The sequence below is a fragment of the Gopherus flavomarginatus genome, chromosome 4 (genome assembly GCF_025201925.1).
Source record: "Gopherus flavomarginatus isolate rGopFla2 chromosome 4, rGopFla2.mat.asm, whole genome shotgun sequence".
Taxonomy (NCBI): Eukaryota; Metazoa; Chordata; order Testudines; family Testudinidae; genus Gopherus; species Gopherus flavomarginatus.
In genome coordinates this window covers 50370621-50396363 of record NC_066620.1, presented here as the reverse complement: position 1 = coordinate 50396363, position 25743 = coordinate 50370621, and the positions used below count along the sequence as shown (strand labels likewise).

Sequence of the window (25743 nt, the reverse complement as noted above, 5' to 3'; positions counted from 1 at the left end):
AAGGCTAGGCTTCTATTCCATATATCACCAAATAATAAATTGTGTCATGCCAGTGTTTAATGCATGTACACAGTGCATTAACTGTAACTGTAGTACATTTATTTGTGCTAGAGGAGACTTGAAAATGATTAAAAGATCAATACTTCCCTGTCACAGAAGCAAGTGTTACGATGCATTTAAGTAGTTAATTGCATAAGCCCCATAAAAGCTTCAAGTTTGGGTAGCAGGGATGCCATAATTACAGTCCAAGCCGCTACCATTTATTAATGGTGGACTTCTAAGGGAGATATGTTTGTTGTCATAAGTGTTGGCTATCTGTGTACATTTTAGAAATAATGAATTTTAGCATTTCTGTTTTAGCATCAGTGAGTTGAACCGGAGGGCTCAACCTCAGTACTCACATTTAAAATGCTGATGTACACCTATTCTCTCCAGCGATGAAGTTTTGATTGTTAAGCCACATTTTCTGTTTAAACCTCTGCATTTATATTGAAATTCATTAGTGTTCTGCCCTACTTATGCAGGGAAAGCTTATGACCTCACACCACATTACTTTAATTTTGACATTGTAAATTTCTAACATAGCAGTGTGATGCTAATTAGATTGTGAAGTCATAAATGATGTCTAAGTAGGAATTTACAACACACACAGTGTGGTTGGTGGGGTTTTTTTTTCATCTCTTCAAGAAGAGTATTTATCAAGTTGGAGGAAAAGAAATAGCAACATGCTACGGGTTAATAGTCCTGTAAATGCAAGAATCTTTAAAAAGACATCATTAATTCAATCCAAATGAAGGTATATACAATGAACTCATAGTATACCCAAAGATGTGTTGTGATGCAATTCGTCAGATTTTGAAGACCTGTATTTCAGTCCTGATCATGTTATTCCTGAAGTGAGTTTGGTGACCTATAGTCATAATGGGAACGATTTAAGTGAACGTGTTTCCATCATACCTCCCTTCCAGTTGCACACAACGAAGGTTCATTTATTAAATCCTTATTTATCAGACAGAGGGGTTACTAACAATATAAAATGGATATGGATTCCACTAATAAAGAACTTCTGTACATCAGCTGTAGACAATAGCTGGTTACACTGCTTTGCTGAATCAAACCACTTACACCTGTAGGACCATCATTTCGTTATCCAAACAGGTCATGCTGCCCTCCAGTGGCTTACTGTACAGTGTTTTTTAAAAACTTCAATAGTTTTATTTCATAATTCAACTGTAGAGTGATCATCACAGTTGGCTTGATTAATAGGTATCACACTGAATGTTCCAGTATTAGGAAAATAAAATAATAATATCAAACTCCCTGACATACTCATACCTGCAAAGAGTCAGTCTTGTATCAGCTTCGTAGTGTCCTACAGAGCACCAACTTCTAGGCAAGAAAAGATGGAGAGTAACATTTACTCAGTTTGGAGAATTATCTGTATACATGACAGTGGCTCATAAAATTATATATCTGCTTTGAGAAAGAATCTTTCATGGAAACAGTGAGGATGTGCCAAACTGGTTATTTGCTAGAGGGCAATCACCGTGTAGGTCCTCAATACAAGTACTGGGATAAAGGTTCTGCTTTTGTTGACCAAAATTTGTTCACTTTGTGGCAAAATCTTGTGTACTCATGTACCAGAGTGCTAAAATGAAGTTAGGAAGAAGCTACTAAAGTTTGATTTTCCTCTGAATTTAGACCCCGATCCTGCATTGAGAACCCTGTGGGAGTATGCCTATATGGAGCCCCTTGAGAGCAATGCAGAATTGGGGGCTAAGAGTCTAACCAAAGAGAGAACATTAATTCTATTATGTGGAAGTGATTCGTATTATTAAGGGTCTATAAGAGTTATGTCTCATGGTCTGCTTGGGATGGAATAGTAGATAATTGTATCCAAAGTTTGAAGAGCAAATGAGACATTACTACAAGGTGGGGACTAGGGTTTTTTTTAAATATCAAGAATCCTTCAATTAGTATAGTAGCACAGTATAGGGGCTCCGTGGAAATTTGCATTTATTGTTTGGTTGACCAGAAACTGGGTCCCTCATAAACAATATATTGTGTGTATGAAATTAAGTTCCAAGCAGTCTGAACAGTTATGCATGGGTAACAATTTTTTTCCCTACACATAGCTCCAAGAAAACTTGCTGCACCTCTTCTTGAAGGAGTAAACAGCACAGTGTTAAAGATAAATTGGAATGAACCTGAAGAACTTAATGGGCCTTTTCCCATCTACCAGCTGGAAAGAATGGATTCATCTTTAGCTATAACGAGGGTGGAAGTAATGAAAGGAATCCGTTTCCCAGGAAATGGTTATTACAAATTCCCCAGTTCTACTCTCCCTGCCAATACTGACTTTACAGGTAAATGAGTTTAAATTACTTACAGAATGTTTAAATTGTACTCTGCATTTGTTTTACCATTTATTATCTTCTATATCATTTTTATTGCTAGATCTGTAGATTTTACTTTAAGTATTGTGTGATTGTTAGCTATGTAAAGACTACTTCAGTTGTGCTAAATCTGTAACTGAATGCATTCACTTGAAAGTTACAAATTCTCACAAAGAACCTGTAGAAAACTTTATCAGACATGGGCTTTTGATTCCTTTGGACTCAGAAACTGAGCTATGGTGAGCTGTGCTGCAGACATGATATATTTCTTAGTGGGAAATATAAACTGGGTTTTTATTTATTTTTCTGGGGTGAGATCTCTGCAGTGTATTCACTATTGATTTTAAAGCATGTTTCCTCCTCTGCTACCATTTAGTGTTCCAGTGGTAGTGTGAGAGCTGGTAGAAAAACTCTCTCTTCCTTGCTCCTGTTTTGGATGTCTGTAGTATTCTAAGAGTGATGGGACAAAATGTATCTGTGACTATGAACATCAGTGTTTTTAGGTGTATGGTGGGGGTAGGAGCTTGGGGGGGGCGGGTTCACCAATCTGACAAATCGGCTGGTACCTATAGTTCTGCTGTTTTTAGGTTGCTGCTGCCTATCATCAGCACTCTTTATGTCTTTACTTCTGGATGGGAGAGTAAACTTTTCAGGTGGAAAGCCTGTGAAAGATAAGAAAATAAGAACATAAGAATGGCCATACTAGGTCAAACCAAAGGTCCATCCAGCCCAGTATCCTGTCGGCCAACAGTGGCCAATGCCTGGTGTTCCAAAGGAAGTGAATCTAACAGGTAATGATCAAGTGATCTCTCTCCTGCCATCCATCACCACTCTCTGACAAACAGCGGCTAGGGACACAATTCCTTACCCATCCTGGCTAATAGCCATTAATGGACTTAAACTCCATGAATTTATCTAGTTCTCTTTTCTAGTTTTCTAGCCTTCACAACCTCCTCAGGCAAGGAGTCCCACAGGTTGACTGTGCACTGTGTGAAGAACTTCCTTTTATTTGTTTTAAACCTGCTGCCCATTAATTTCATTTAGTGGCCCCTAGTTCTTATATTATGGGAACAAGTAAATAACTTTTCCTTATTCACTTTCTCCACATCACTCATGATTTTATATACCTCTATCATATCCTCCATTATTCTCCTCTTTTCCAAGATGAAAATCCTAGCCTCTTTAATCTCTCCTCATATGGGACCCGTTCCAACCCCCTAATCATTTTAGTTGCCCTTCTCTGAACCTTTTCTAATGCCAGTATATCTTTTTTTGAGATAAGGAGACCACATCTGTACGCAGTATTCAAGTTGTGGGCATACCATGGATTTATATAAGGGCAATAAGATATTCTCCATCTTATTCTCTATCCCTTTTTTAATGATTCCTAAAATCCTGTTTACTTTTTTGACTGCTGCTGCACACTGCGTGGATGTCTTCAGAGAAGTATCCACAATGACTCCAAGATCTCTTTCCTGATTTGTTGTAGCTAAATTAGCCCCCATCATATTGTATGTATAGTTGGGGTTATTTTTTCCAATGTGCATTACTTTACATTTATCCACATTAAATTTCATTTGCGATTTTGTTGCCCAATCACTTAGTTTTGTGAGATCTTTTTGAAGTTCTTCACAGTCTGCTTTGGTCTTAACTATCTTGAGCAGTTTAGTATCATCTGCAAACTTTGCCACCTCACTGTTTACTCCTTTCTCCAGATCATTTATGAATAAGTTGAACAAGATTGGCCCTAGGACTGATCCTTGGGGAACACCACTAGTTACCCCTCTCCATTCTGAAAATTTACCATTTATTCCTACCCTTTGTTCCCTCTGATACCATGACAACTTAATTTATGTAAGAGCCTTTGGTGAGGGACCTTTTCAAAGGCTTTCTGGAAATATAAGTACACTATGTCCACTGGATCCCCCTTGTCCACATGTGTGTTGACCCCTGCACTCTATTGAAGTAATCTGCTTCTGCTGGTGCCCTTCATTTTGTGGATCAGACAAGTGTGTTTCCAGGGCACCAATGGAAAATTGAGCTGCTTGGGAAATGTCTAAGCCAAGCTGATGATGATTTCTGAGTACTGATTGAATCTGGTGAAAATGATGAAGGCCAAAGTGATCACTTTTCTCTGATTTCCTGTTGATGTGCTGAATAAATAACTTTGCTCAATGCTAGTGTGTCAATTGAAAGTTTTGTATTCACTTATTTTGCTGACTTTGTAGCCCAGTGGTGATTCACAGGAGTTTTTGCACAGCAAGCCCTTGGCAACAGCCAATGGACTCTTCACAACACCTAAATTGCTTGATGTTCATTCCCCTGATACTAAAAGCATGTAACCTCCCCTGCGTGATTAGTGAAAATATTTTATTTGCTCGTTCCATTGTCTCTCTGTACTGTTGTGGCCTAAACTGCATGGAGATCAAGGGTGCAGTTTTTCTGATTGGGCTATTGCTATCAGCTCCATCTCTGCAGTGGAGGGGGATATTTTCCACTATGAGTCTGAGAAGAGACAAAGAGTGGTGGATATCACTGAATGTCCCCTCTATTCGTGCTCAGAAGCCCCAGAGTGTTCCATTTCCCTTCAATGGGTGGGCCAGCTAGCTGGGCTCATTAACATAATCTGTTCTGTTGTCGTGACTTCGGTGCTACAAGCAAAGTATTGTTTGACGATGGGACAGTGCAGCCAGTGAGGTTGTTTGTACTATTGAAACTGAGGGCTAGGAGTAAGGAAAAGGTCTCTCTGGAGATGGTTGAAGCGAACTCTGGAAGGTATAGACAGAAGGGATGGGAGAAGATGTTAAAATAAAATCCCCTTTAATTTGCCATTTTGTGGCTGCTTATGATATAGATAAATGTCATTTATCATCACTTGGGGTTATAATCTTTCTATGGAGATCAGCTATTAGTCATAGTATCTGGAGATGGGCTGGGACTGAAATATGGTAAGCAATTTATCCAGACATCTACAGATAACGCCTGGCAATCAGGTTAAATCAACCAGTATGATACCCAGAAATGTAGAAGTCATGTATCTTGACAACTCAATAAATTATCCACAAATAAATGTGGGTAGCTGTACATTCAGTCATCTGGATTCAGCACCCCTTCCAAAATATCACTGAGGGAGAGAGGGGGCAGAGAAATTGAAGAATGAGACCATCAAAAGAAAGAGGTGGTAAAATCCTTTTTAATTGTTTTCTCCACATATTCCTTCCCTAAATCTTTCCCTTACAATGCACTACTGAAGTCAGACATTTGGCATACAGTGTATTCTTTAGATGGAATGGTTTTGCTATGCATACAGCTGTGTGCATTTTTGACACAAAAGCGTGCCAACTTGTACATGGCAGCCAGCAGATGTGGTGTGTGTGAATACTTACTGTTCCAGAAAAGACAGATCAGTTTATTCATTGCTAATAAATGTAGTTGTCCTCACTTCCTCCCCTGATCATTCTTGTACTCTGAGGGGCAAGTAATAGGGGCAGATGTATTATCTGGGAAGTTTTCCAAATCTTATAAAAAGAAGTTAGGCAATAAACATTGGCTGTACTAAGAAGCATCCTTCTGTCTGTAACAGCGCCTCCATCTGCACAGTAAAATGTGCCCTGAGTATACATTAGGTAGAGAGGAAGTCAGGTATAGAAGAAAATCACTTCTGCCACAGCTGTCCACAAGCAACTTGTGAAGAATTTTCCTCTATACAGCTGCATGTTTAAGGCATCTGAAAATAGTCTTTTACTGAAGAGGTGGATTGAATTATTTTGAACACGCCTGCCCTACCGTAGAGGTAACAAAACATGTCTTAAATTGTCTGCATTCTCCATATTTTGCAAAATGTTACCGGGTGCACTAATTGTTAGTAGTTTTGCTTAGGTAATACTGTTTCAGGTAATGTCATGTCAATTTTGCTGGTACTGTTTCATTAGACTCTTTTGCAGTCTCTGAAGTGCTCAAAATACACTTTGTTTCATGAGTCGTACTTAACTGGGGAGGAGGTCAGTGAGGTGACTTCCACGACTATGGTTATGAGAACATCTAGCAATCTCCATCTGCAGAAGGTGGAAGGATGGGAACGCCTTTCTACCCTAGAGATGTTGATGAAGTCAGGTGGTCAACATATATGTTACTTTTAAAACATTACCTTGATTCTGGGTCCTGAGACTTGCTTAGAAGCTACTATTTTTGTTAATGCGTTTTTAGCATGTGTCCTTATGTTTAAAATTCTCTTTGGTAATAAATTTTCCAACTGTGGATTTAGTGGCTGGTTAGGAAGAGGTATTCGATTACAGCTAAAATGTCTTGTTTGGAGAAAGTACCCTTTGGGCAGTTTTTCAAAGGACCTTCCAAAATACCTGTTTGTGCGCATTAAAACTCACTTACTAGTCTAAGAGTTACTTGTGCTGGGAATTTGTGATTGCAAAGAAGGTGACTCTAGAGTACAGAGATGGTATTTTCAGTCAAAAATTTCTCCTGTAGAATGTAGTTTACCAATTAGGCCTGATCTACACTAGTCTGTTGTTTTGGAATTAGCCGAGTTAATTTGAAAAAAAAAAAAAAAAAGATTCCGTCCACATGACCAAACAGGCTTTTTCGATTTAAAGAGCTCTTTAAATCAATTTCTGTACTCCACCTCCGCAAGTGGAGTAGCCCTTAAATCGAGGTCTCAATCCCAGGTTAAAAGTATTGTGGACGCAATTCAACGTTATTGTTCTCCAGGAGCTATCCCAGAATGCTCCTTTGTGACCACTCTGGATGACACTCTCAACTCCGATGCACTAGCCAGGTGGGCAGAAAAAGCCCCGGGAACTTTTGAATTTCATTTCCTGTTTGGTCACCATCAGTACAGGTGACCATCAGCACAGTCCACCATCACAGGCGACCATGCAGAGTCCACCATCACAAGAGATCACGCAGTCCCGGATTTGCAAATGAGCTCCAGCATGGTCTGAATGGGAGTTACTGGATCTCATTACATGTTGGGGAGACGAGTCTGTTATGGCAGAACTATGTTCCAAAAAAAGGAACGTAAATACATACGCAAAAGTCTCCAGGGCCAAGATGGAAAGAGGCTACTCCAGGGACGCAGAGCAGAGACGTACAAAAATCAAGGAGCTCAGGCAAGCATACCAAAAAGCCAGGGAGGCAAACGGGCGCTCTGGCTCACAGCCCCGTGCAATTATGGGGAGGTGACACCGCCACGACCCCACCACTGTCCATGGACACCTGCAAGGGGGGAGTTGCATGGAGTGAGGTGGAAAAGTCATTGGAGGACAAAGAGGAGGAGGAGGCGGACAGTGCACAAGTGTCAAGTGGGGAATCCATTTTTCCCCCTAGCCAGGAACTATGCTTAACGTTGGAGCCAATAGCCTCCCCCCATGCCCAATATGGGCTTCCGGACCATGACCCTGGAGAAGGTACTTCTGGTGAGTGAGAGCCTGATTGGAGCCACGCGGTGGGGGGTGGGGGGAAACCCAGCCATGCTGGGCTGTTTGCATATAGTTTAAAGGGCTCTTCCCTGCTCAGAGCCTCACAGGGGTGCGGGAGTTGGGGGGAGGGGGGGTTGTGTGTTGTGTGAAGTGATCATCCCAGACAGCCTGCAGGCCCTCCTTTATGCAAACCCACCAGGCATTGCTTGCTATGGGAAAGGAGTCCCAGCAGTTTGGAAACACTGAAATGAATGTAGAAGAAGCAGAACCCCGCATGCCCCCAGGCTGCCTGCAAGCTGAATTCTGTTGCTCATCTGTGTGTGACGGCTTACTCATACCAAAGTGTCCCCTTTTTTTTTCTGAAATGTATATTTTAAAATACTGCCCTCCCTTTTTCTCCTCCTGCAGGCGCAAATGTTTCAATACAGCCCCTATCTACTCCGTCCCAGAGGCTGGCCCAAATTAGAAGGCGGAAAAAACAAACTCGGGAAGACATGTTCGCCGAGCTCATGCAGTCCTCCCTCACTGATAGGGCCCAGCTGAATGCATGGAGGCAAACAATTGCGGAGTCCCGTAAAGCATTACAGGAACACTAACAGAGGAGGGACACGCGCAATGAGAGCAGGCAGGAGGCTATGGTCAAACTCATAGGGAAGCAAACTGGCATGCTCTGCTGTATGGTGGACCTAATGCGGGAAAGGCAGCAGGACCACAGACTGCCGCTGCAGCCCCTGTATAACTGCCCTCCCTCCTCCCCAAGTTCCATAGCCTCCTCACCCAGATGCCCAAGAACACAAGAGGGGGAGGCTATGGGGACCCACACACTCAACCCTAGAGGATCGCCCAAGCAACAGAAAGCTGGCATATGTGAACTTTTGATTTGGTTTCTCAACTTGTCCTTCCCTCCTCCTCCACCCCCTAACCCACCTCCACCCCTAGTCTGCCTTCTGATTTCTCTCAATGTGTTGTGCAACAAATAATAAAGAACAGTTTTTAAACAATTTAGACTTTATTTCCTTTCATATGGGGTGGGTAACTTCAAGAGAAACAAACACAACTGTCACACCGTACCCTGGCCAGTCATGAAACTGGCTTTCAAAGCTTCTCTGATGTGCAGTGCGCCCTGCTGTGCTCTTCTAATCGCCCTGTTGTCTGGCTGTGCAAAATTAGCTGCCAGGTGAGTTTCTATCGCCCCGCCCCAGCGCATTAAAGCCATCTGCACATTTCCCAGAGTCACTACTCTTGATAGCAGCTGGTCAATGATTTCTTTGAATACTTCCATCACAGCAGCCTACAGTAGATTTGCCCACTCCAAACTGATTTCCAACTGACCGGCAGCTGTCGGGCATTGTAGGCTTCCACAGTGCTATGGCAACTTGCTTCTCAACTGTGAGGGCTGCTCTCATTTTGGTGTCTTTGCTCTTCAGGGCAAGGGACAGCAAATCACAAAGTTCCATGAAAGTGGCCCTATGCATACGAAAGTTTCGCAGCCACTGGGAATCATCCCAGACCTGCAACACAATGTGGTCCCACCAGTCGGTGCTTGTTTCCAGGGCCCAGAATCAGCGTTCCATGGCATGAACCAGGCCCAATGCCCCCATGATCTCCCAATTGCCACATGCCATGCTTCTAGGAATGTCCTCATCAATCATGTTGTCATCGCTTCCTCGCCTGGTTTTGCAGGTACTGCACATACTGCTGGATAACGCGCGAGGTATTTACAATGGTCAAAAGTGCAGTGGAGATCTGAGTGGGCTCCATGTTTGCCACACTATGGCGCCTGCATGGGTAATCCTGGAAAAAGAGCACGAAACGAGCTGTTAGGTTCAAGATGGCTGATAAAAAGTGGTAAATGGTTGTCTTCTGTAGCTTTCACAGAGTCAGGAAGCTCGTTAGAGCCGCAAGAGTGGGAGAGCAGAGTTTGGGTGGAAACATGAGCAGAGTTTGCGGCGGAAGCTGTGCAGGTCTGTTCACGATGGCCAAAAAATGGCAAGGACTTGTTGCCTTCTGTAGCTTCCACGGGAGCCCAGGACAGAAAACATGGAAAAAGCTGTGGAAGCTGTGCAGCTCTGTTCCTGGTAGCCGAAAAAAGGCGGGAAATGGTTAGATGAAAGAGTAGATAGAAAGACGAGAGGACATGTGAGGTGGATTCATAGTACCAGGAGACAGGCGGTGCACTGTGCTGCACCTTCTGCTGGTAGAGTGGCATCTGCTGTAGCTTTCGTGGAAGGAGGAGCGAGTGACGGTACACACCCAGAAACACCCGCAAGAATGTTTTTGCCCCATCATGCGCTGGGAGCTTAACCCACTATTCCAATGGGTGACAGAGACTGCAGGAACTGTGAAATAGCTACCACAGTCCACCGCTCCAACATTTGATGCTAGCCTCGGTACTGTGGATGCACTCCACTGAATTCATGTGCTTTAGTGGGGACACACAATGCCGAATGTATAAAATTGCTTCCAAAAATTCAAATAAAATTACAGTATGGAATTAATTTTGTACTGTAGACGTACCTGTAGTTGTTTTGTTTGTCATATTTACAATGAGTATTGCTCATGTCTCTCTAATTTAAAGTCCTCAATCATCCAAAGATATTGAAGAATCAGATTTAATATTTTCTTCTTCCCCCTCAACATACCTGTAAGCAATTAACAGTGGTCAGAGCAGCAGCAGAGATGTTATTGTTGATGCTGATGTGTTTGCTGCTGGAGGGAAGCCTCCAAATCTTTGTTACTGGGAGCATTTACAGTGGCTAGTGGCTTTATTTAATTTTGCCTTTTTTCATTGCTATATACAGTATGTTTAATACATAGTCTAAACTTGGCTAGTGATTAGTATCCTTAGCACAGACTGAGAAGAAGAAATTACACTGAGGTTTATGTACACTGAGAGATATTTGTAAGCCTTGTGGAACAGGGTGCTCTGTCCCCATTAAGTGGTAGCAGGACTGGAGTTAGCTATCCCTTGTTGCAGTTCTGGCACACAGACACACTGGTGTATGAAATGGCACGGGCAGTTGCTGAGAGAAAAGAAGTGGTCCTGAGGTGTCTGCGGGCGACGGGGGAGGAACCCAAACAGGTTACTGCTTATTTAAGGGATTTGGACGCAGGAGCCTGGTATTGTAGGGTAGGATAAGTCTCCCCTCTCTCTCTGTCAACCAGTTTTGGAAAAGAGGGCAGCATATATAATCTGCCTTTTCCCTAATACACCTCTACCCCAATATAACGCTGTCCTCGGGAGTCAAAAAATCTTACCGCATTATAGGGGAAACCACATTATATTGAACTTGCTTTGATCCACTGGAGCACGCCCCCTGCCCCCTCAGAGCACTGCTTTACAGCGTTATATCCAAATTAGTGTTATATCGGGTCACATTATATCGGGGTAGAGGTGTAATGGAAAAGATACTATCAGGAGAAGGACTGCTCACCTGCTGACCTCTCCCAGAGGAAGAAAGACTGAGGTGGTTTGATGTGTCTTCCAGAGGTGAAGATGATTGGAAGACTGCACTCCAGCAGACACACCTATGCAGAAAGGGCTTTGCTATGAAGGTGTGGAGTTCTGTTTTTTTCAAAGACTTTGCTGCCAGTCCAGGTAAAACTGGATGAGCCCAATTTAAAAAGATGATCTTGGAGAAGCCAACTTGAAGAAGGACACAGTCCCATGAAGGAGGGGTGTGGAGTTCTCTGACCAGGGGAAAAGCTTTTGGCTTAAAGGGCCAATAGAGACCATTTTTGTAGACGTAATAAATTAGACTCTCAAGAAGAGGAGTATTGTTTTAAATACTTTGGACCACAAAAAAGTTATTGGGAGACCCAGGAGGCAAGTGATGGCAAAGTGCTTATGGGACACTTCATGCAATCAGAGGGTGCTCTCCAAAGATGCCATTCTGCCATAGCCCTCATCACTCTAGTGTCTGAATACCTCAGAAGCATTAAAAATGTATCTTCACAATGTCCCTGTGAGGTAGGGAAGGTACTGTCCCTGTTCTGTGGATGGGAGAACTGAGGCACAGTGAGATTAAGGCTGGGATTTTCAAAGGTGCCTAAGGGGGTTAGGTTCAACAGGAGCTGGGTGTCTGACTCTGTTGCACTCCTTTGAAAATTGCAGCCTAAATGACATTCCTGTGATCAGACAGCATGTCTGTGGCAGAGTTTACATCTGTCAGGAGCCCTGGATGTTTGAGAGCATTGCTGAGCTGCAAAGCCTTTAGGATCTAGTCGGTGGAGGTAGGGATTGATGGATTGAGTTCAAGGGAAGCTGTGGCTCATTGGGCTCTATGAAGCCCAACCTGGAGCATTTAGGGAATATAAAGAGTTGTTAGGGCTGCTAGGAATGGCTCACCTGCCGCACAAGGTGGAAGTTGCCTCTCCAGTATGCCTGGTTTTGTCCTGTTCGGAAGACCTTTTTTTGGTTTTTGGTTTTGGACCAGGAAGGGGCTTTAGGGACTATGTCTATTTTCAATATGTGAGGGCTTTAATCCTTCCTAAATGGAGAAGATTCAAAAACTGCAGTTGGGTAAACTGTTGAAGAAATTACTGTACTGTAAGGTCATTTTTAGGGAACAGATAAGAGAGTCTATGAATTGATGAGAAAGTAACCTTGGTGGGGCAGGAGAGTTTAGCAGGCCAAGCCAGACCCCTGAACCTGAGGTTGGAACTCCACAGTGTAGGGCAGTTTGTAGTTCCCTTCTTTCTTATACTGGGAAACAATAGGTAGCATTTAAGTCCAGATATCCTGAGTGCCTTAACCACAAGATCATATGAGAATGCTCACACATAAAATATATATATGGTGGGGTGGGGGGATTTATTGGGTAACATGTTAATGATGCTTTCTTCCACCTCTGGAGACATTTTTAAAATTTATATTGGGCAGTGAAACTGGTTGATTTAATTTCTACTCTCTACTGGATGCTGATCCATAGGAAAACACCATTACACAATTCTAGTTCAGAAGTAGATGAGAACTAGAAATGAACGTGCACTGTATTTAGGCTGTGATGTAAAACGTGACTGAGAAAAATGGTCATCATCTGTCAGATTATGATCCATGAATTTTTTTAACACTTTTGCTATTCTTCTATTTAGTATCTTAAGTAGGGTATGGGGAGTTACCTATATAATCATCCACATATTGAATGAGAATATGCTTTAAATTGGAACTGTAACTTTGAGCAGAAACTGACAGTAATGTCAAACTGGGTTGTGTTTTTTGTGTTGCAGACAAACATTCTTTTAGAACCAGTGAAGAAAACAGTCAACACATTTTACATGTGATCTGAAATGAGATTGAAGCAATCGAGCAAATTCCATTCAGCACAGCAATAAATGTTGAATAAACATTTTGTAGTTATTACAAGAAACAAATATTTTCATTGATAAATAGAAAAAACACAAAATGCCCCCAAACTATTTCAGACATCCCAGAAGAAAATTCTGGAATATATTATGATAAACTAGGACAGATGGTCACTTTACAAAGATGACATTAAAAGTATGTTTGGGATTTCTGTCAAGAGGTGCTTTGTGTTTTCAGACCCTGTTTGATCCTTATGCCAAGCCCCTTGAGTTTTCTCTTCAGACTCAGTCTTGTCTTCACAAAAGAATCATTTTAACCCATGTTTTCCTCTTTATTTTACTTCCTTCCACTGAAGGTCTTGTGCCTCCCCATGAAGTTGGTAGTCTCAGTGAAGAGCCATTTCACTTTTTTTGCCAGATAGCCGCTCACAGAACTGTTGCCCGTCCACTCCAGAAGAAAGACAAGAGGCAATGGATGTGGTGTAAATTAGGCCACAGTTTTATTCACATAAAATGTATGGGAGTAATGGGCAACAAATAGCATGGTGCAGGAAGAAGGGGGATCGATTTCCCCACTGTTCCAGAGGTTTGAGTTTCAAGGTCTTTTCCTCACCTCCTTTAAAGGGGGTTACAAAGAGGAGGGAGGATGTCATCTCCCCACAGTATGAAATGCAGGTGCCCCTACCACCTTACTCAGTTCCCTTAGGGATGCTTTCCTTCAAATCCTTTTCCAATTTATTTTATCTGATAACTATATTCCTTCCATACTGAGTACCGGTGCTAACCAGATCCTGGTAAAAGAGGACGGTGCAGTGACTTTTTCTCCTGACCTGGCCCCAACTGCTTCCTGCCCTTCTTGTACATCCCCAGAAACTTTCCTCCTCTCCCCACCTCTTGTAAGAAGCTTTTAAAGTGGCAATGCCACATGTCTTCTAACTAGTCAGACAAAGATCCTCTTGTGTGAAGGTTGCAGTGGGCACATTTTAGCGAGAATTTAGTCCTTGCACTTAATGAATTCACAGTTTCATCTGGAAAAAGACATTCCTTCCTTCCTTACTAATCCCAAGAAGCCTAAAGATCAGGAGATGGGGGAGATGGATATAAAGAAAAAGGAGTGATCCAACACAACAAAGGGAACTGTGCTGCTTTATGAAAAAAAATCTTAAAATGTTTTCTAACATGCACAACAGGGACTTATGCAGCAAATACTCCAAGCTGACACTGACCTCTCCAGCGTTACAGGGGTAATATTTTCACTAAGATGAACTGTTTTTGTTAGGCATAGACATACTTTCTATCAGCATCAAGCATCTGCTTTTTCTCTCTCTTCTATATTGTAAAAAGATTTATTATAGCCAGTACAGAAAAACCCCAATTCTCCACTTGTGTATGAATTCTCATATTTACCTCTTGTAGCATAATAGGTCAGCTATGCAGCTCAGGCTCTGGCACCCAGTTGCTTTTTTTTTTATCCTCTCAAAGACTCCAGAGCCAAAGTACATTATTGCTAGTGTTCAGTGGCATTCTGCACTGGAAGGTTTAAAATTTATTTTCCTGTCTTTGCATGATAAGTTTTAGAGTAGGTAGTAACTACAAGAGCACAAGTTTGAAAAGCAATACATTTTGGTCCTGATCCCATAACAGGCTCTGTGCAGAAAGAACCCTGTTCCCATGTGGATGCTTAGTGTCTGACCGTGGGGAGCCAATTGCAGGATCAGGATCTCATTATTTTCTCTGCTAATTTGTGCTAATAGCCAACAAACCAATTTTCGTTCATGAACTTCCAGCTCCATATCTCCTCTTTTTAACCCGAATAATTTCAACCCACTCCCTTTCGTACCTTTTCCCATCAATATTTGTTGTTACAGATTATTGTAACTTCTTGTAAACTTTTACATACTTTTTTACAGTTAAGTTCACAATTTAGATAAATTTGCAAGCCCAATTGTTGCATGTCCTCCACCCTCTTGAATCTTTCCTCAGAAAAATAAAATACCACTATCCACGCTGCCTAAGAAATCATTTTACCTTTTATTTGTCCCGGTCTTCAATAACAGAAGGACAAATTGTGGCATAAAATACATGGTAGAAAAACCATCAAAGATGTACCCGAACAGAACTGATCAGTTCAAGAAATCTTTCTTAATCGCAATATATTTTCATTTGAAATGCCTATGTTTGAAGATATGAGTCTTCTATAGTATGATGGATAAAATGCTGAATTACTGAAGCATATGCAACAGCAGAAAAATCTGTTCTCCGAAGAGGTTCAAAATGTATTCAACATACTTCATAACAATATTAGTAGGATACAGGGCACCACAGAAGAAATCTGCAAGGATGTGACCAGGTCCTCCATCAACATCTTCATGAAGCGATACAGGCTTGGTCTATTTTGTTCTGCAGAAGCAGACTGGCAGCAAGTGCTCCATATGGCGGTGCCTAAGTAACTGACTTCATCACTGTCTGTGAGAACGGGAAAACCTATTACTGCTTATCTCACCCTTTCTGCTATTTCTCCTTACTGCTTGTTGTATCCCGCTAGTGCTGTGTTGAGGCGCGACAAAAACAATATGTAGAACAGATACATTTTTCAAAGTTTTCCATGTTACCACTTTAACTTTTGTTCTGGCCATGAGAGATTTTCTAAACTTCAAAAGGAACACTGCAAGATTGGAATATAACTCTATTTGGTGGGCTGCTAGCAAAGAATCCAGGATGCTGAATTTTTTTTTGTAATTACAGACATATGTAAATGACTCTTGTACATTTCAGTAAGAATGGAGTAGACTGATGGAGCATGACCTCAGACATATACTGAGGTAGTATGATATGTTTAAGTTTAGGCCTGACTAGACACTAACTTCTTGCTATCTTTTGTCTGAGATAGCTGAGCTTTTATGTTTTCAGCTAGATCAGAAAGCAACAACTAAGACATTTTAATAGTGTTGGCTTCAGTCCTTTTTATCTTGTTTTTCTGATATAGTTGTGCTATTTACATCTTTTTAGAGAAGACTGATTCAATATGTGAGGAATCTCGCTTCCATCCTCCAAGACCTTTCTTAATTCTGGAAGGCTTATAAACACCAGCCTCTCCCTCCCCTTCAAAGTGTCAACAAAAAAGATATAAAACAAATAGTCATTTAACTATCACAATGTGGGCTAATCAGAACTGCTCAGTCACTCAACTGGAGCCATGCTGACAGAGCTCCTGTAGCTTACAGGAAGGTACCCTGCACAGCGTGAAAGAACATGAAAAGTTATACAACCAGGAGCTATATTATCTTTCTGTGAGAAGTTATGAAGGACTGGCTGAGGGCGTGATACCTTCCTCCTACCCACAGTAAACCATGGACTCTATGGAGAGCTCTCAACAAGGTCAAGGGGCAGGGAGGAATGATGCTATGGAGGTATGTGAGATTCTTTCCGTATGGAATGGGAGAACCATACATGGAGGTTCTCACATGGATCTCTGCACTATGTTTGGTCCCATACAATATTTAGCACGTCGTTCCACTACATTGTTATCCAATATGGTGAAATATAGTAATCATAGTTCTGAAAGGCTAAAACATTTCATTTCACTGACTCTGATCCTTATAAATGCTGTCTGCTTTTAAGATGATGTTTCCTCATTCCCAGATTTTGACTTTGGAATAGAACAGGTCTAGACGGAACTACTGAACAAAGTGTTGAATAGACATGTATGGAAAGACATGCATTGATTATAATTCTGTTGTGACTATCACTAGGAAACGTTCATATGAATATTATCAGTATGCATTTCAGCTTCTAATTGATCCTCCAAAGAGATCAAATTAATACCGTGTCTAAGTTTGATGGGCTTTATCAATTGAGTGACTGCTAACAGAGTAAAGAAATTAAAAGATTAAAAATGTATGCTTGTTAGGATTCAGTATCTAAGGTCTAAAATCAATCAGCTCATAGACTGAACAATGCCATCGTGTCAAAGCTATCATTCAGGATTAGACTGATAATTTGGTAGGGAAAATTGCTGTCTATATTACATACACAAATTCAAAAACCAAAACCTACCACCTATGTTAAAATAATGAAGATTGCAAAATAAAACACTTAAGTTATGAAATGCCAGAATAATGTTGCCCGTGGAACCTTAATTCAGACACATTTTGCATATGCTGTATCATAATTTTTAATGATATAATGACATGCTATTTTTTTCTACATGACATGTGCCTCATTCAGTGCAGAGGAAGGACCATGCTCTCTGAATAGCTAGCTATTTCTTTTTATTGTCCTTATTCAGTGTATGGCCCTATGTTTTATTTACTGCATACCACCTCTGCCATCTAACTAACAGAGTAACTGATAGCAGCAGTGGATTGTCCAAGACTAAGCATGCCCATTTTTTTCAATCTTCCCACATAGGTCATGTTTTCTAGACCTTTAATAATTTTTGTTGCTTTTCTCTGGACCTTCTCCAGTTTGTCCACATCTTTCCTGAAATGTGGTGCCCACAACTGGACACCATATTCCAGTTGAGGCCTAATCAGCATGGAATAGAGTGGCAGAATTACTTCTCAGATCATGCCTACAACACTCCTGCTGATGCATCCTAGAATCATGTTTGCTTGTTTGAAACAGTGTTGCACTCTTGATGCATATTTAGCTTGTGATCCACTATGACCCCCAGATCTCTTTCTGCAATACTACTTTCTAGCCAATCATTTCCCATTTTGTATGTGTGCAACTGATTGCTCCTTCCTAAGTGGAGTATTTTGCATTTGTCCTTATTGAGTTTCATCCATGCGAGACAGTATCAAAAGCCTTACTGAAGTCAAGATGTACCACATATACTGCTTCCCCCCCATCCAAAAGGCTTGTTACCCTGTCAAAGAAAGCTGTTGGTTGGTTTGATGTGATTTCTTCTTGACAAATCCATTCTGATTGTTACTTATCACCTTATTATCTTCTAGGTGTTTGCAAATTGATTGCTTCATTATTTGCTCGTTTATCTTTCTGGGTACTGAAGTTAAGCTGACGGGTCTATAATTCTCCGGGTTGTCCTTATTTCCCTTTTATTAGATCTCTCCCGTCTTCCATGACTTTTCAAAGATAATCGGCAATGGCTCAGATACCTCCTCAGTCAGGTCCTTGAGTATTCTAGGGTGTATTTCATCAGGCCCTGGTGACTTGAAGACATCTAACTTGTCTAAATAATTTTTAACTTGTTCTTTCCCTATTTTAGCCTCTGATCCTACCGCATTATCACTGGCATGCACTGTATTAGACATGCAATTGCTACTAACCTTTTTGGTAAAAACTGAAACAAAAAAATGGAAACTTCTGCCATTTCCATATTTTCTGTTATTGTTTCCCCTCCCCCGCATTGAGAAACAGGGCTACCCTGTTCTTAGTCTTCCTTTTGCTTCTAATGTATTTGTAGAATGTGTTCTTGTTATCCTTTATGTCTCTAGCTAATTTAATTTTGTTTTTTGTCTTGGCTTTTCTAATTTTGTCGCTATGTACTTTTGTATTTGTTCATATACATCCTTTGTAATTTGACCTAGTTTCCACTTTGTGTAGGACTCTTTTTTTTGAGTTTCAGATCATTGAAGATCCCCTGGTTAAGCCAGGATGGTCTCTTGACAGACTTTCTATCTTTCCTACATAGTGGGATAGTTTGCTCTTGTGCCCTTAATAATGTCTCTCAAAAAAACTACCAACTCTCTCATACTGTTTTTCCTGTTAGACTTAATTTTCAAGGGATCTTATCTGTCAACTCAGTGAGTTTGCTTAACATTGCCTTCTTGAAATTCATTATCTATATTGTGCTGTTTTCCTCCTACTGTTCCTTAGAACCATGAACTCTATCATTTCATGATCACTTTGACCTAAGCTGCTTTCCATTTTCAAATTCTCAACCAGTTTTTCCCCATTTGTCAAAATCAAATCTAGGACAGCCTCCCCCCGGTAGCTTTTTCCACCTTTTGAAATACAAAATTCTCTCCAATGCATTCCAAGAACTTGTTGGATAATCTGTGCCCTGCTGTATTGTTTTCCCAACAGATGTCTGGGTAGTTGAAGTTCCCCATCACGAGCAAGTCCTGTCCTATGGATGATTTTGTTAGTTGTTTAAAAAAAGCCTTATCCTCCTCTTCTTCCTGGTTAGGTGGTCTGTAGTAGATCCCTACCATGACATCACCCCCTTTTTTTTTTTTTACTCCTTTTATCCTTACTCAGAGACTTTCAACAAGTCTGTCTCCTGTTTCCATCTGAATCTCAGTTCAAGTGTATAGATTTTTAATATGTAAGGCAACACCTCCTTCCTTTTTCCCTATCTGTCCTTCCTGAGCAAGCTGTGTCCTCCCAGTCATGCATATTATCCCACCAATCTGTGATGCCAACTGTGTCAGAATTGTGTTTATTAACTAGCATTTCAAATTCTTCCTGCTTATTCCCCATACTTCTCGCATTAGTATACAGGCATCTAAGATACTGATTTGATTTCCTCTCTATGTTGTCTCTTTTTCTCTCTCTCTTATCCCTGCTATAATGACCCATGCTCCACCCAGATTCTGACCCTTCTCTCAGGTCTCCATGTTTTGGACTTACCTGTGGGCTATTGTCACCTCAACCTGTCGAACCTAGTGTTAAGCCTTCCTCACTAGGTTAGCCAGTCTGTATCCAAGTATGCTCTTCCCTTTCCTCGATAAGTGGACTCCAGTTCTGCTTAGCAATCCTTCCCAGAACAGCATCCGATGGTCAAGGAAGCCAAAGCCTTTCTGGTGACATCATCTTCACAGCTAAGTATTCACCTCCAGGGTGCATCTGTGTGTGCCCGGACTCCTACCTTGACTGGAAGGATCAAAGAGAACACCACCTGCATCCCCAACTCCTGGACCCCTACTCCCAAAGCCCTCCAGTCACTTCTGATCTGCTCAGGGTCATACCTCGCAGAACCATTAGTGCCCACATGGATGAGATGCCTGGGGTAGTAGTCAGAGGGCTGGATGATCCTTGACAATTCCTCCGTAACATCTCTGATATGGGTCTCCAGCAGGAAACATACCTCTCATCAGGACAAAAGATGGGTACCTCTGTCCCCCTCAGAGAGTCACCAAACACCACTCCCCTACATTTCCTCCTGGGAGTGGTGGCTGCAATCCTGGCTTCTTGTCCACCTTTTTGGGCTGATTCCTCATTGCCAGGGCAAAGTAGCAGTTCCTCATCACTATCGTGGGTGGGTTGGGAATAAGGATGGAGCACTGTCTGCTGCCAGAAGAAACTACCAGCCAGTGTCCTCTCTGTGATGCAGTCATCTCCTCCTACCTAAGTGGCATGAAAGCAGTCCTCTCTAGATGGATAGCTTCCTCAGCCTTGGATGTCTCCATATGAATATGCTCAATGGGCATATGAATATCCTCGTGAGTATTCCTCGAGCCACCTTCTCCTGTAACTCTTCCACCTGCTTCCTGAGAGATTCCACTAGCAGACATCTTTCACACTGGACAATCCCTGTCCCCACCCTAGTCTGGCTTTCTGAGAGTGGGAAATGCAGGCCACAGTCTCTGCAAATCCACACCAGGTTCTGAGTAGAGGCATCCATAGTCAGGTTCTCTGGATACAAGTGCAGTTGGAGGAGACAAGAGCAGTGTTGGCACTGGTGATGCAGCCCTGTCCCAACCATAGCGATTATATTACAACTCCCTCTTACAAATGCCCCTGTTTGCTAGATCCCTTCTCTCCTAGATCAATCCTACCCCCTCATTAATCTCACAGAAGAGGCTGATCAAAGATGATCAAGGATGATCCAGGGAACAAAGGCGCAAACAGTCACCAAACACACAATCCCAACTGAGCCTGTAATTTTAAATAACCTGAAAGAGAGAGAAAAATACAAACAGCCAAAAACCAAACAAGCTCACTTGCACCTTGTTTGTTCAACAGGAAGATTGCCTTCTCTCCCTCTCAAACTGCCTTGTTGCCATTCCCCTGTTCACTAGCTCAGTATTTCAGTCAGGATCCCTCCTCAGTCCAAAGCTGTTTCCTTTGTTCTTCAGGTGTTGTGGATACCATGGGTAGAGAGAAAGGGAGGAATAAGGGGCATCTGCTCTCCCTTCTGATAGCTCTTTCTTCGAGAAGCATCTCCAGCTGGCGTTCAGGAGACAGAAAGTCTGTGTGGACAGGAACCTCAAGCTGTTTCTTTGACAAGATATAGATTTTTCGCCCACACACTTTCCTGCCAAAGAGTGGCATTTCACCAGGTGATGGTCTATTTGATTTTGTTGACACCTGGCTGATGTGTCAGCTTGCCTTTTGTCTCTGAGGAACTGGTTTGTCTCTGAGGAACTAGGCTGCTCCCTAGACTTTGGACATGTCTTAGTAATACCACACAGAGGAATCTTATAACTTTATATACAATGTTGCCAGACATTTTACCAGGACAATAATGATCAGCAAATCATGAGTTTTGAAATTACACCTCACAAGGAATTCTTTGTACAAAATGTATCATCCTGTGAAAGGGGTGAACATGAATACAGACCACCACAGAATCTTTCAAGGGACAAGAGGCTAGAGCTGATGAAGAAGTGAAACCAAAAATTAATATCTCCTCATTGTCACCATATGAGGCTGTGATGCCTCCTCCACTTTCTGATCATTTCAAACTGTTTTAGGACCTTATGAAAAAGATTGTCGAATTGCTCCCGATCCCCTTAGAAGAGGTTTAGGAATCTCAGCAAAAGTTTTTAGATATTCTTCCCGTGACAGCTTCTGGTTAACTGGCCTTGCAGGTGAATGAGGTTCTACTTGAACCTGTTAAGACCATCTGCCAGCCCTAAATCACTATACTGCCTGAATGTGAAATATTAGACAAAATGTATTACATTCCAAAAAAACCCTCCGAATTTTTATTTACTCATCCTTCTCCTGGTTCTTTGGTTGTTGATACCATCACCAGAATGGCAGGCAACATCATTCCAAAACAACACTTTACCAGAAAGATCAAAAATGTTTATAGTTCTTTGGTCAAAAGAGTTATTCCTCTGCAATGCTGCAGCTTAGCATTGTGAATTACCAGACACTGATTGCAAAGTATAGTCACATGAACTACAGCAAATTTAATTTATTTATTTGAACATTGGGAACAATTTCATTGGGGAGGGACAGCTCCTAATAATGACCTAGTTACAGGCCTCCCTAGATGGCACCCCACACTGTTTTTACAGTTGTTGTCATATGTCAAGCATCTTGGCTGCAATCCTCAGGATTCCCTAGTGAGGTCCAAGACATAGTAGAAGACCTTCCTTTTGATGGTCTTAAGCTCTTCATCAAGTGAATTGGTGGGTCCTTGCACACCATTAAGGACTTGAGTGCACACTCTGGTCTCTTGGGATTTATATACGTGCAATCAAAAAAAATGTGGATTGCAGGTGGCTCAGAGATCCAGGCCAGGCCAATTCTCTAACTTCCATAGGTCTGCTGAACCAGCCAAGAAGAGACCGAGGCTTCAGAAAAGAAAGCAGTCTACCACATCCACCACTGCCACCCAGACTGCCTCATCACTTAAACATCAATTTTGATGTTTTGATTGATGGTTCAGAATAGTCTCATCAGAATCTACTGTTGTGTTACTCTATCCGCCGCCTCCTACCTTTTGGAGACCATTTCTCCTGCTTTTAACCTTCATGACAACAGACTGTGTTCAGCCAGTGGATATTGGACATTATAACATCAGGTAATTTATATATACATAATAGCTAATAGGGATTTAGTCAAATACATTTTTTTTGCACTTTCTGTTTATGGAGGCAGCAAAAAGGTCCACTTCTGAGAAACCCCATGTTAAAAAGAAGTCTGATTGTCTAGTTGTCACTTGCAGTCCTGTTCAGAAGATCTCTGAGGCTTTCTTTTGTAGACGGGTCTAAAGGTTCCACTATTCTGACGCAAATACTTTCAAAGTGAGTTTCCAGGTGTTTCCTTTCTTAGTATGAGGCTGTTAATTTTCAACTACCTCCTAAAATAGTAGCCCATTCTACAGGATCTGTCTCCCTTCATGAAGTGGACCTTTTTGCTGCCATCAGTAGAAAGTGCAATGCATAAAATTGAAAAAATTACAAATTGCAGAAATGTACAGAGCTGCTGCTTGAACTTCCATTCATACCTTTTCCAAACATGCCTCCAGGCAGGCGTGGCTCTTGGGACTGCAGTTCTGTCATTAGTCCTATACCCTGCTTTGAAGCTTTCACCTCCATGAAGGGGTACTGCTTGGTTGTCACCTCAAGTGGAACACCGATAGGGATATTACTCTAAGAAGGAGGAGTGGTTGCTTACCTTGTACAGAAACTGACATTCTACAAGATATTTGTCCCTCTCAGAGCTCCACTACCCACTCGGTGTCATAGGTATCACCCTCACTCTGAACTTTAGGGTACAGATGTGGAGACCTGCATGGCCACTTCTAAGCTTAATTACCAGCTTAGATCTGGTCTCGCTGCCACCATCCACAATTTCTGAATACCTGGATCACTCCCTTTCCTCCCAAAACCTTCCCCTCCCTGGGTAGCCTTGAGAGACTCCTCCACCAATTCCCTTGGATCTCAAAAACAAGGAAGAATTACTCCTTCCCCCTCCCTTTTTCCCTCCACCAATCCCTGGTGAGTCCAGATCCAATTCTCTTGGATCTGAAAAAAAAACAGGGGAAAAAGTCAGTCAGGTTCTTAAAAAGAAGGCTTTTAATTCAAGAAAAGAAAGGTAAAAGAAAGAAGAAAAAAAAAACCTCTGGGGGACAGCATATCAGCTAACCTCACAGACAATAGATTGAAAACACAGGATGTTCCCCTGGGCAAAAATCTTAATACACACAAGAATACCCAATTTGATAATTCCCTTAATGGCACCAAGACAAGTCACAAAAGAAAATAAACATAAACCTATTTATTCCTTTCTAAAACTTACTACTCTGATAAGAGGCTGGTTCTTTAATTTTTTTCACTCCAGCTGAAACTGAAACTGACTAAACAAAGGAAAACTTCCCTACTTCCTTTTGAAACATCTTGTTCCCCCATTGGTTCCTCTGGTCAGGTGTCAGCTAGGCTTGGTGAACTTCTTAACCCTTTACAGGTAAAAGAGGCATTAATTCTTAACTATCTGTTTATGACAGTCCTATACCCCGCTCTGAACTTTCACCTCCATGAAGGGTTACTGCTTGGTTGTCACCTCAAGTGGAGCACCCATAGGGATATTACTCCAAGAAGGAGGAGCGGTTGCTTACCTTGTACAGTAACTGACATTCTTCAAGATGTTTGTCCCTCCAAGAGCTCCACTACCCACTCGCCCTCCTCCCTGTCGCTAACTCTTGTCTCATGAGACTTTGCACTAGAGAAAGATCTGATGGCCATTTACTTGTGTGGCTAAATATATCTTTGGTACGGGACATGAGGAGGTCTAGAGTGCATGTGCAGACCAAACTACTACCAAGACTCTCCAATCAAAGGTGCATGGGGCACATGTTCACCTGAAATGGAACACCCACAGGGACAAACATCTTGCCCTCAAGTTTCTGTACAAGAGAAATCACCTCTCCTTGTCATATCATAATCCACAGTGGGGAAATTCCTTCTATATCTCTGAGTATCAGCAAGATTTTTAATAAATGAACATACCCTCCAACTTGGCATAAATTGTTACATTTTAATTTGACTAAATCCTTAGTAGCTATTATCTGTGCACAAATTATTCAAATATTATAATAAAGCTAGACCTCTTGATAGGTACCTCAGAAAACAAGAACAAAATAATGTTTTTGACAATAAGAATGACATGCTATCTCAACAAATAGCCTGTTAATATTTTTTCTGGGTAAGTTCAGTGTTTTTGCTAGGCTGAACTTAAGGTAAAAAAAGAACATTTATTTTAATAGATACTCATGATTAGGGTTTTAGGATCTCAGCTTTTGAAGTGTTACCTGATTGCTTCAGTTATCGTACCATACCAGGCTGTGTTTTCAAGCAATGAAAATAAATACAAGCCTCCACAAATAATTGCCATTCAAGTATATAGACATTTTCTGAATGAAATAATATAACATATATTTTTGTTTCTGAATTCCCATCTCCTTTCAAGTTACTCATGCTTTATGTGAAATGCATTGGAATTGATACACTATCTCTGAGTCTAAATGTACACTGACAAAATTATTGTTACTTTAGATAACAATGCAGAGTAATAACCGTGAATTCAGAGTGCTACTATTATCATAACTATTAGAATGAAAACATAAGCTCTGCCAAGCAATGTTGTTCGTATAATAGCAATTTAAGTTGGATGGCAGAAATGTCATATCCCAAATTATTTGAGGATTTATTGATCTCTGCAATTTTATTTTGATCATGACATAAGTAATCTTTTTATCATAAAAAAACCCTAGAAAGTTAGGATAGAGTTTTCTGAAATGCTGAAAAATTAGCCATTTGCCACCTATCTACACCCACAATGAAGTTTGTTTGAAGTTTGTTAGAACTGTGCTTACTGACCTAAGATCCATATTACCTTAGGATTAACTGAGAACATAAATGGAGAAGCTGACAACCTGGAACCTTGACTTCTTAAAATTGCTGACCCAA

General features: G+C 41.4%; 1 protein-coding gene across 1 annotated transcript in view; it reads left to right on the top strand.

Annotated features, from left to right (window-relative positions):
* USH2A (usherin) overlaps positions 1 to 25743 on the top strand; it is a 570592-nt gene that overhangs the window by 128709 nt on the left and 416140 nt on the right. Inside the window, exon 20 of the mRNA XM_050950274.1 lies at positions 2136 to 2366. Coding sequence (XP_050806231.1) covers positions 2136 to 2366 — 231 coding nt within the window. The remainder of the gene's footprint in view (positions 1 to 2135; positions 2367 to 25743) is intronic.